Source organism: Danio rerio, chromosome 8 (assembly GCF_052040795.2).
Source record: "Danio rerio strain M-AB ecotype USA chromosome 8, GRCz13ab, whole genome shotgun sequence".
In the NCBI taxonomy this organism is placed as follows: Eukaryota; Metazoa; Chordata; class Actinopteri; order Cypriniformes; family Danionidae; genus Danio; species Danio rerio.
Genome location: NC_141028.1, coordinates 52,686,823 through 52,698,247, shown reverse-complemented (window position 1 = coordinate 52,698,247; position 11,425 = coordinate 52,686,823). Strand labels below are relative to the sequence as shown.

At 36.4% G+C, this 11,425-nt stretch overlaps 2 protein-coding genes across 17 annotated transcripts in view; both read right to left on the bottom strand.

The window, feature by feature from the left end:
• grk5l (G protein-coupled receptor kinase 5 like) overlaps positions 1 to 11,425 on the bottom strand; it is a 785,510-nt gene that overhangs the window by 108,388 nt on the left and 665,697 nt on the right. The gene's annotated exons all lie outside the window — the stretch shown is intronic.
• Positions 4,959 to 11,425, bottom strand: part of ubap2b (ubiquitin associated protein 2b) — a 34,640-nt gene continuing 28,173 nt past the window's right edge. For all 16 annotated transcript variants that reach the window (XM_087263762.1, XM_087263769.1, XM_087263765.1 and 13 more), the window contains 3 exon segments: positions 10,862 to 10,923; positions 8,300 to 8,488; positions 4,959 to 5,630 (listed from right to left, as the gene is read on the bottom strand). In XM_087263762.1, coding sequence (XP_087119888.1) covers positions 5,550 to 5,630; positions 8,300 to 8,488; positions 10,862 to 10,923 — 332 coding nt within the window. In that variant the 3' untranslated portion in view covers positions 4,959 to 5,549.

Here is an 11,425-nt window from a genome sequence, read left to right as displayed (position 1 = left end):
AGCATGACAAAATGATGTACCAAGCTTGTTTTTGCAACTATATTAATGAAACAAAATGATTGCCATTTGCTAAAATAGCAACTTATAAAATGAGGCTCGAGGTATTTATTAATAATTTTAGGATTTTCGAAATTATAAGAGTAATATAGGGAACTATGCTTGGAAACTGTGACACTCTTAGGACAGTTTTAAGATTTGGCTAAAAAAAAAAAAAAAAAAACGTTATGCAGCTGTTTTTTATAACAAGATAGTTCCAAGAACGATAATAGAAAAGTTTAAACAGTTACTGTTTTTTTAAATGACAATGCTAACTATATTCATGCTTGTCATGTGACAGATAATAATTATATCTGATTGCTTTGTTGTGTTTTGTTATTCAATGACATTATCATTATCTCAATTATCAAATTTTAGAAAAATGAGATTTGGAAATTAAAATCCACCAGTCTTTATTTTATCCTTTTTCTTCTTTATTCTCAGAATATCGAAATCAGATGTAGGCGGTAGGTCTTTCTCATATCTGTCACCTAAACTCTGGAACCAACACACTCTGTCAGTTTAAAACTAGATTAAAGACACATCTCTTGCATTAGCATACACATAAAACACAAATGCTTTTGAAATCCAATTCCTCTAAAGGATTGTTGTCTGCATTATTTAGGGCAGACAAGGAAAACTTCCCAAAAAACATTATAATTTGAAGGGCATCTGCTCTTATGTTAGTCTTTTTTTTCTGAGGTTTCAGCCTGATCTCACAAGAAAACGTAAGTATTTTACGTTTTACCAGTTCAGTGGCTAATTCATACGAGTTCAGTCGTACCAAATTATACGATTTTAAAAAGGAGGCGTGACACCTAACGCCACCCCTAAAACCAACCGTCATTGGGGGATGAGCAAATATATGAATATATATTATAATAAATATATGAATTCATACGCATTAGCGACTAAATCAAAAACTTACGAATTGCCGTCAGATTGTGTTGAGGTTTCCATAACCCTGGACAAGGCTGTATCCAGAGCAGCTGCTGTGGTGGTTTATGAAGAAGTGGAGAACATGAGAGTGATTCCTGTAAGACCCCAGTGACAGACGAGTCATTTGGTCCTAACCGGACAGCCTGTACACCAGCCGGTGACCTCTGCTACCTGTGGCTTCTCCGCGATGGACTTGCAGCATTCTCTGGCCTCCGGCGCCTAGACTGCAGCTCTGCACAAGAAGTTTGGCCAGAGGAGAAATGGTCATGTCTAACTGAGACTGGTTTCTTTCTAGTTTTTTTTTTTTTTACTTTCACTAATGTCAATTGGTGAAGTTTTTTCCTCGCCACTGGCTTGCATGGTTCGGGACTTTTGGAGCTGCACATCGATGGATTTGCTCTTAAGTGTTTGAACTCTCAGCAGTGAAAAATAACCCACACTGAACTTAAACTCTGAAAACTGCACTGACAGTTTCAATTTACTATAATGTTCTATGTGAAGCTGTTTTGACACAATTTACATTGTAAAAGTGTTATGGAAATAAAGATACATTTAATTTTGAATTAAATTTTACTTCTCACAGTAAATTGCAGTCCAAATTTGAACACTTTCCAAATTTGAACTATTTGCTATCCACCATTATCTACTACATTCACTCTGTCTCATTTTATTTGTGGCAAACACCTGTAACTCCAATTTAATATAGTATATTGCTAGAGATTTTGGGACATCTGAAATTGCCCCTTTCACGCATATATACCATGACTCATGAATCATTTTGAATACATCAGAATACTTGAAAAGATTGTTGTCCAGTGGTTAAAAGGAAATGCCACTGAAATTGGTGTTTTAACAAGACAACTCCAAACATAGAGTAACGAACTCCTTGGGCTAACTAACTTTCCACTTTCACGCTGACTCAGATGTACATCTGAACGAGTTTAAATGGAACATCTTAAGCCCTTGGAAAGTACACTGTTGTGACATCAACAATCACATAGACATACAGTGCATGCGGAAAGTATTCATAGCGCTTCACTTTTTCCACCTTTTTATGTTACAGCCTTGGTCCAAAATAAATGTAATTTGTTTCCTCAAAAGTCCACACATAACACCCCATAATGACAATGTGACATTATTTTTTTGAAATTGTTGCAAATTTATTAAAAATAAACAACCTGAAAAAAAAAAATCACATGTACAGAAGTATTCACAGCCTTTGCTCAATACTCTGTTTATGCACTTTTGGCAGCAATTACAGCCTCAAGTCTTTTTAAATTTGATGCCATAAGCTTGGCACACCTGTCTTTGGGAAATTTTGCCCATTCCTCTTTGCAGTACGTCTCAAGCTCTATCACAGGGGTGTCAAACTCAATTCCTGGAGGGCCGAAGCCCTGCACAGTTTAGTTCCAACCCTGCTCCAACACACTTACCTGTAGGTTTCAAACAAGCCTGAAGGACTCAATTAGTTTGATCAGGTGTGTTTAATTAGGGTTGGAACTAAACTGTGCAGAGCTGCGGCCCTTTTGGAACTGAGTTTGACACCTGTGCTCTATCAGGTTGGATGGGAAGTGACGGTGTTCAGCCATTTTCAGATTCTCAGATCTTGATGTTCAATAGGATTTAGGTCTGGGCTCTGGCTGGGCTACTCGCAGAGTTGTTGTGAAGCCACTCCATTGATATTTTGGCAGTGTGCTTTGGGTCATTGTCTTGCTGGATGATGAACAGTCACCCCAGTTTGAGGTCAAAACACTCTGGAGCAGGTTTTCTTTCAGGATGTCTCTGTACATTGCTGCATTCATCTTTCCCTCTATCCTGACTGGTCGTCCAATTCCTGCTGCTGAAAAACATCCCCACAGCATGATGCTGCCACCACCATGCTTTACTGTAGGGATGGTATTAGCCTGGTTATGAGCGGTGCCTGGTGTTCTCCAAATGTAACACCTGGAGTTCACTTTAAATATAGTTCAAATTTAGTCTCAACAGACCAGAGGATTTTGTTTCGTATGGGGTGAGAGTCCTTCAGCTGCCTTTGGGCAAATTCCAGTCGGGAGTGACTTCCATCTGGCCACTCTACCATACAGGCCTGATTGGTGGATTGCTGCACAGATGGTTGTCCTTCTGTAAGATACTCCTCTTTCCACAGAGGAACGCTGCAGCTCAGACAGTGACCATTAGGTTATTGATCACATTCCAGACTAAGGCCCTTCTCCCCTGATCACTCAGCTTAGATGGCCGGCCAGCTCTAGGAAGAGCCCCGGTGGTTCCAAACATCTTCCACTTACAGATGGAGGCCACTGTGCTCATCAGAACATTCAGCGCAGCAGAAATATTTCTGTAATCTTCCCCAGCCTTGTGCTTTGAGACAATCCTGTCTCAGAGGTTTACTGACAATTCTTTTGTCTTCATGCTTGGTTTGTGCTTTCACATGCACTATCAACCCTGGGACCTTATATAGTCAGGTGTATGCCTTTTCAAATCATGTCCAATCAACGGAATTTACCACAGGTGAACTTCAATTAAGCTGCTGAAACATGATCAGGCCCGGATTGGCTAATCGGGAGGACCGGGAGAATTCCCGGTGGGCCGGTCCGTTTTTTGGCCGCGAGGGCCGGTGTCTCTAGCTCCAGAATCTGTTGCTCTCAGCGGTCACACTTTTTAAATTTATTTATTTACTTGACCACAGCCATTTTATTCATTTTTATACCGCAACTCTTCTCCTTTGATCTATTTTAATAATTATAAAACTGTGTTGTGGCCGAGCAGTTAGCATGTTAGGTTAAGACCCCGTGGACCCGGGTTCGATCCTTCTTAGAGTAAATTGGTCTTGTCATTTTTATTGATAAAACATATAATACTGTTAGGGTTGTTGAACATTTGAAGTTCTAAAGCAGCTGTTTTCTCAAAAAAAAGAAAAAAAAAAGACGTAATAGTGTCATTAGAAACTGATTTGGAAATATTTATTTATTTACTTATTTTAATATAGTCAGTCGTGAACTGAGGTGGGCCGGTCTGAGGCTTGAAACTCCAGGGCTGAAAAGGTGTCCCACTCCGGCCCTGAACATGATGATCAGTGGAAGCAGAATTTACCTGAGCTCAATTTAGAGCTTTACAGCAAAGGCTGTGAATACTCTTCTGTGCATGTGATTTTTCAGTTTTTTTTTATTTTTAATAAATTTGCAACAATTTCAAAAACTCTTTTTTTCACATTGTCATTATGGGGCATTGTGTGTAGAAGTTTGAGGAAATAAATGAACTGAATTCAGTTTGGAATAAAGCTAACAAAAAAAGGGTGGAAAAAGTGAAGCACTATGAATACATTCCGGATGCACTGAACAGGTGCTGGATTATACATATAAAGCAAAATCACTCCCTCTGTAAAATTCAAAGGGTCATGGGTTTGTCCATGTAAGCTTTACTAACTCATTTAGAAAAGTATTTTGAAATTTATAAAAAAAAAAAAATTATAAAATTTATGAATTTATAAAATTTATTTTTATTATTTTTTTATATAAAAAATAGTTTAAAGTATTTTTAAACTTCAAAATGACTGTCAAGATTCTCTCTTAACCCTTTGATGCACAAGCTATAAAATAGATGTAGAAAAAAATAAACTTAAGACGGGTCACTTTAGAGCCATGTAGTGCATCAGAGGGTTAAGGCTGGTTTACACTTCTGCAATGTGCGTCGAGTGCTCAAAAAAAAAAAAAAAGTGTAACACTTTGATTTAGATTTGGGTGTGTAATGTTTCTATACCAAATCTGACATTTGGAAATAAGTCGAAACAGTGTATAACACAGTTCAGAACAGTTAAAGTAGCATTGAAACTAGTGCAAAGCATGACTAGGACCGTATCCAGAACTTAAAGCATTTTAATGTACACTATAGCAAACTATTACTTTGGTAAAAACCCTATTGTAATACAGCTTAATGCAGGTTTAAAACATCACTTCAACATTATAAAAGCAAGACACAAACATGAGTGAATAGCTCAGAACCTTTATTCAGATGGCAATAAGAGTAAAATATAAAATTTATGGGCAGTTTTTTTCCTTCAAGGACCAACATTTCAGAACCATTATACTGGAGAACAATCCCTAGAGGAAAGCACTCATGAGTGGTGCGCTCTTGATGTTTGTGAAGCCTCTCAAGATGTCTGAAAAGATAAAACGCCTACAGTTCACCCTCCTCCACCATCAGTGCTCTTAAGTTCTAACTGCAATGCCTTTGAAGTTTCTCAAAATGCTTCCTTTATTTTTTGCTACATCTTTGCAGTTAAAACAAACAAAAACAAAAGTCCTTCAAAAAAATAAAATGGAGTGACCGCATTGACCACGTTCAGTTTTTTTTCTTTTGTAACATTTACAGTATATATAAATACTTACATAAATATCTTACATGAACAACCTAATTCAGAGAAGGAAGAAAATGGAGAAGTAGAGGAGAACTTTGGAGGAGGGGGGTGGGGAAACTGATACAGTGTATGAGTATATATAGCATCTCGTGTTAGAGGCAGGACAGAGCGGACACACAGATTTGGGCTTTTGTCATCGTTAACAGTATAAACGCTGCATTCAGTTAGTCCAGTAAGGAGAGCTGCTGTAGTTGGACTTGCTCTGGCTCTTCTGCATGCTGTTGGACTGACTGCGTTGGCCCTGCAGACAATGAGAAAAAAAAAAACCCAAATTAGCTCATACAAAGCTTACTATTTCAAACACGATAAGTAGTGGTGTAACGCATCACAGATATCACGGTTCGAATCACACTACGGTTGAGTCACAGATCGGACCATTATTTGATCAGCAAAATAGGGAGAAAAGACAACTGCCATTTGATTTACGAAATATTATTGCAAAAAAACATAGATTTTTTGATTTCTAACCCTAACAGAATTTAGAACCAGTAATTTTAATAAAAATAAAAAATTAAGGAAGAACCAAATGATCCTTGCAACTGTTGCTGATAGTTCAATTCAATTCAGCTTTATTTGTATAGCGCTTTTACAATGTAGATTGTGTCAAAGCAGCTTCACATAAATGGTCATAGTGACTAGATCAGGGTAGTTCAGTTTTTAGTGTTTAGGTTCAGTTCAGTTCATAATAATGATAATGCTAAATATGGAAATATAACATCTTGTACAACAGATCATATTTATTATCAATTAATGACTCAAATCACACATAAAACTTCATGTTTCATTATAGGTGGATCATTTCTGAAAGCCTTTTCAGTGACAATTTTATTGGTTGTTTGTCGCCACCTGTTGGCTAAACAGCGTAACTGCAACAACATAAGGGTGGTTTAAATCTTTACCATAAATGTCAGTGTTTACATAAATGTCAGTTTATATCTGAACTATAAACTGTTCTCCATTTCAATAACTTCTTAAGGCCCAAGGTGGTTTTAATATGGTTGATATGTTGGTTTAATATGATAAAAAGTATCATATTTTAATATAATGTACTTTTAGAGAAAAATTGTTCATATATGTGGATTCGTGGTCTGAATTTACATAACACTTTTTTGTGAGTGTTAATGCATATTTAGCGTAGAATTTTTTTTTTTACTTGCTTTGACTATCAGAGAGTAAAAACAACATTTCCCCCCCAATTTGGACAGTTAAAAATAGGGTTTGGGACATTTCATATGCTGCAAAACAGTTGCAGGATGACACTGTACGTCTGTAACAAAATATAAAACAAAGTATTTAAAATTTCCACTTAAGAGCTAAAATGTGCCGTCCACGTATGTGGACACTCAAGCCCTAGGAGGTTATTAAATATACAATTAAAAATCAACAAATGAATGAATGTATGAATTAAATAAGATTTTTTTGTGTTAATACATGACAAAAATTTGAAAATCTTTTCTGGTGTGACTGCTAAAAATGTCCTTAGAGTTCATTTCTTAAATTCTTTTGGAGTCATTAAAAGCAGGACAGTCTGGTAAAATGTCTTTTATAGTAAGGGGAGTTGTGCAGTACAAACACTGAGTAGGGTTTTCACTTTTGAGCAAAAAAGGGGTTATTCATGTCCAATATGACCTCTGGTGAAAACCACTTGATCCAACCTTGTCTTAAAAGGTCTTAAAACTCAGTGTGAGATTTCAGGTTAACTGTTCTCCCAGTACCTCTTTTATTCAATCGTTTGTATCTAATTGAAAAAGTGTGAAAACCGAATCCCTCTCGATCAAACACAGATGTGAATGCAGCGCTTTGAAGGATTAATAAACATATGCAAATCATTATTATTTACCATTCATGTTGCGCAGATTTCAACTGAGATCGCGTTTCTTTAATGTTTAATTGTGCAGCTTTACACTAAATGAACTAAAGCAGGCTAAACAAACAGTAGCTATGTTTAAAAACACAATTTGCTGTAGTGGGAGAAGCTGCTTGAATCTTTTCTTTATTTAAAAAATGAGTTGCGCCTCAAAAGTTAATCCTGACAAGGAGTGAACGCACGGTGGCTCTGGATTCTAGAGGTAATTAATAATATAATAACATTAATAACTGACATGGTTACGGCGTTTTAGAATGACCAAAACAACATTCCAGATGTTTTACAGTGTGCTCAGCCTGCTGGTTCATCCATTTGCACATATTTTCATCATCACATGACCTCTTTTAACACAATCTCATGACCTTTTTAAATGTGCGTACTGGAATTTGTTTGGTGAAAGTGTTTCCATCGCAGTTTATGTGCACCTTTTCTTATCTTATGTTTATCCTCCTCAGTTATGCGCATATGGTTTTTATCCAAAATGCGCATAAAGGTGATTGGAAACATAGCTTGTGACCCAAAACACCTTTAATTAATAACCTAAAAAAGCATTTAGGTAGGTCCCACCACAACTTATCAGTCATCATATTTTTCAGGGAAAACAAATTGCTTTCATACACGTGATCTGAATGACGAGAGAGGGGACCTCTCTGTAATAGTTATGTGTTGGATTAACCAACAAGTTCAAAAAAGTTATCATTCCGTGGGTCATGTGCATTTCAAACTGGGGGTTGTAATCCGTCTTAATCACTAATCAACCATGATCCGTTGCACCCCTAAGGGTAAGATATTTAAACAAATGATCAATTATCATTATCAAAATGACACTGAAAACTGCATAATGTTTTTTTTTTGACAATGAAAAGGATAGAGCTTTGATCTTAAACTAAATGTTTAAATACTGATTTACTACCATATTAATTGGAAGATAGACCGATTCCTTTTCAAAAATTTGATTTGCAATAGTTTTTGTGTTAAACTTGACTGCAAGGCATCTCCAAAACACTTCAGTATTACATTTTGGATGTTTTTTTTAGGTGTACCTGTGTGTCTTGACCCATGTGGTGGTGCAGTAACTGTGAGGGGGCCTGCTGATGGGGCAGGATATGAAGAAAGGGTGCGGGTGCGTATCCAGGGGCTCCTGCAGGGTTAAGGGGGCCGGTTCCTCCCAGAGCGGAGGGCAGGCTAAATGCAGGGCCAGCTGCTGTAGGGAAACCCTGCTTTTCAAAAGTCTAGAGGGGTCAGCAAAGACAAATAGGCTTAATAAGGGTTAATGCATACATAATTTAAAAATAAAAATTATTGTAATGTGTAAATCACAGTGTTGCGCAAGCAACTTGAAAAATGTAGTGAGCTAAGCTATTAGCAACTCTACTTAAAATGTAGCTTAACTAAGCTAAAAGCTACCTCCTGGGATATGTAGCAAACTAAGCTAAAAGCTACAAGTCAAAAGTAGCTTAGCTACATCAAAGCTATTTTTGCAATTTTTATTTTGATATCGAAGCAGATTAAATCCAAGTCAATCACATCTTAGTGATCAATAGAACTGTCAATGAAACATATGAGGCATAATAGTTCAGTTCAGTTATTTACTGTAAATAGTATGCTTTACTAAACAGAAACCAATTATAGTATTGCAGCTAAAACAAAAAATCCAATAAAACCAGGTGTTACAAATACTATAGTAAAGGGATTTTTTTGGGAATAATGAATACATACAAGATATTGTATCTTAAAATATACTTCTAGAGGTATGGTCATGAGGAATCCTGCTTCAGAAATAACTCCTCTCCCTCAGTCATCTTTCCATCAAGTTTCGGTAGGCGACATCGCCAACCAGAGGTGGCAGTAACGCACCAAAAAGTTTGTTGTTGAACACCGTAAAACAGGAAGAATTCCTCATTCTAGCCATCATATGGATTTACTATCACTGGCTACACACCGGCCTCACAGCTCCGTGAATGTCGGTGCCGTCACTTATTGATCCGTGATCTGTAAATGTAGCTTGTGTGGACGCTACTGTGCTACTTGACTAATAAAATAGCTTCTCTACTGAAAAGCTGATTGATTTAGAAATTAGCGACGCTACGGCCAAGCTACTGAGAAATGTAGTTAAGCTAGTAGCGTAGTAGTACAAGTACTACTTGTTGCGACGCTATTCCATCCCACGCTTACCAGAATGTACAGTTAAATCTCTTGAAACGTATTCAAAATATAGCAGCGATAGTAGTCTTAAAGGTCCCGTGAAATTAAAATAAAAGTTGCAGTCTGTTAGTTAAGTATATCTTCCATTCCATTTAAATCAAAACTCTGTAGCAGTCATAAGTCTGAAGCACTTCATCTCAGCTCTGACTGGCAGTTTATAAAAGTATAACAAAGTCTGACTGGCCATCTTTCTGCTTTCAAATAAAGCTTTGTGTAATACAAATGGATCACAATTTGTGGACCGGGCCAATTCGGGTATATGATCCACTCTGTGCTGCTCTCTCTCAGGGCTGAAGCAAACATACATTCATAGTTAAATTACTAAATCAAAATTTGTATCTCATCTTAAAAAAATAAAAATAAAAAGATTGCTGAATTGGAAAATGTAAAAAAAATAAAATAAATAAATAAGACAGGTATTATCTGGGAAACAGTATTGGTGATTTCAGTCTTCCAGTAACCAAAGCATCTGAATAAATATGAAGATCACTGGTATTTTCAGCAGCATAAAACATTGGCTTTTTCATTATCTGCACATTTTCCTAGGCATATTTCAGAAGAAAATAACACACTTCATTTGCTCATTGTTTCATAATACAAGCCCACTAGTCTGTTCTTTAAAACAGGGAGAGGTCGCCTAAACTTGCATGATTCAGGTTAAAAATAGATTAATGGAAAATTCAATCCCAGGATGTCCATTGAAAAAGTAGGAGTTGAACCCCAAGTATCTTGGCCAAATTTGCCCACTGGTCCATCATGGCCTCCTAATACCCCCATACAATAATTGGCTTCATCACCGTCTCCTCTCCACCAATCAGCTGGTGTCTGGTCTGGTGCAATATGGCTGCCACCACGTCATCCAGGTGGATGCTGTACACTGGTGGTGGAGGAGGAGATTCCCCCAAAATTTTTTAAAGCGCTTTGATAATCCTTCATTTTGATATTCTTTTATTTTGAAATGTAAGGAATGCTATTATTATTATTATATGCACAGTCACCGATAAACTTCTGTTGAAAGGTGAGACTATTTTCAATTCCATAAGGTCATTTTTATTGCATAATGTAACTTAATTAAAATATAATCAGTCAAACAGACTTAAGCATTCATTTAGCTGTTCAAAATGACATGAAAGACGTTAAATAAAAATGCCATCAGAAACTCCACTGAAAATATTGTTGGCTTCATTAAACCCACTTTATAAGGTGTATCAATCAGACACTGAAAATCATTGTTTTTAAAGAAACCATATCTTAAACATGCTGATTTTAAAGTGGCATGACAGCAACAGAAAATCTTGAGCTAACTTACTAAGAATTGAAAGTCCCTGTGCATAAGCCACATTGATTTATAGAAACAGAGATCCCCAATAAATAAAACAAACACACAAGGAGAACCTCACCTGGTTCTTGCTATATACTGTTCCAGTGAGCTCTGAACTCGTAGATCCCGACAGTCCTGGTGCTGAGAAAGAAAATCGATTAGCGATGCAACAAATAACATGAATGCTATAAACTTCACAATGGTTAATTACAATTGCAAAAGTTATTCAAGAGTTGAATAGTTTGAGTTGATATGATACCAAAAACTCAGTAAGTGTGTTTACATGTAGAAAAATGTAACAATATCACTAGAACTTATAAACCACAGAGCATGTTTTTAAGATGTACCAGTTTCAAAAATAAAATATATACATATATTTTTTTATATATGGAATGTTGACGAGATGAAGCATTTTCACTACCACACGTGACAAAAATGAATATAATTATTGTCAATGTTTAAAATGCAAAGCTAAAACATTTTTTCTTCCATGGACCTCTTGTTTTAAAAACTGCTGTGTCATTACATTTCTCAAATCTGCCCCATGGTGTAACAGTCTCAAGCATAACAATAATAAGATTACACATTAATTTTAAATAATACCCAATATATGCTAATACCTCAAGCCTAATTTTACAAGTGG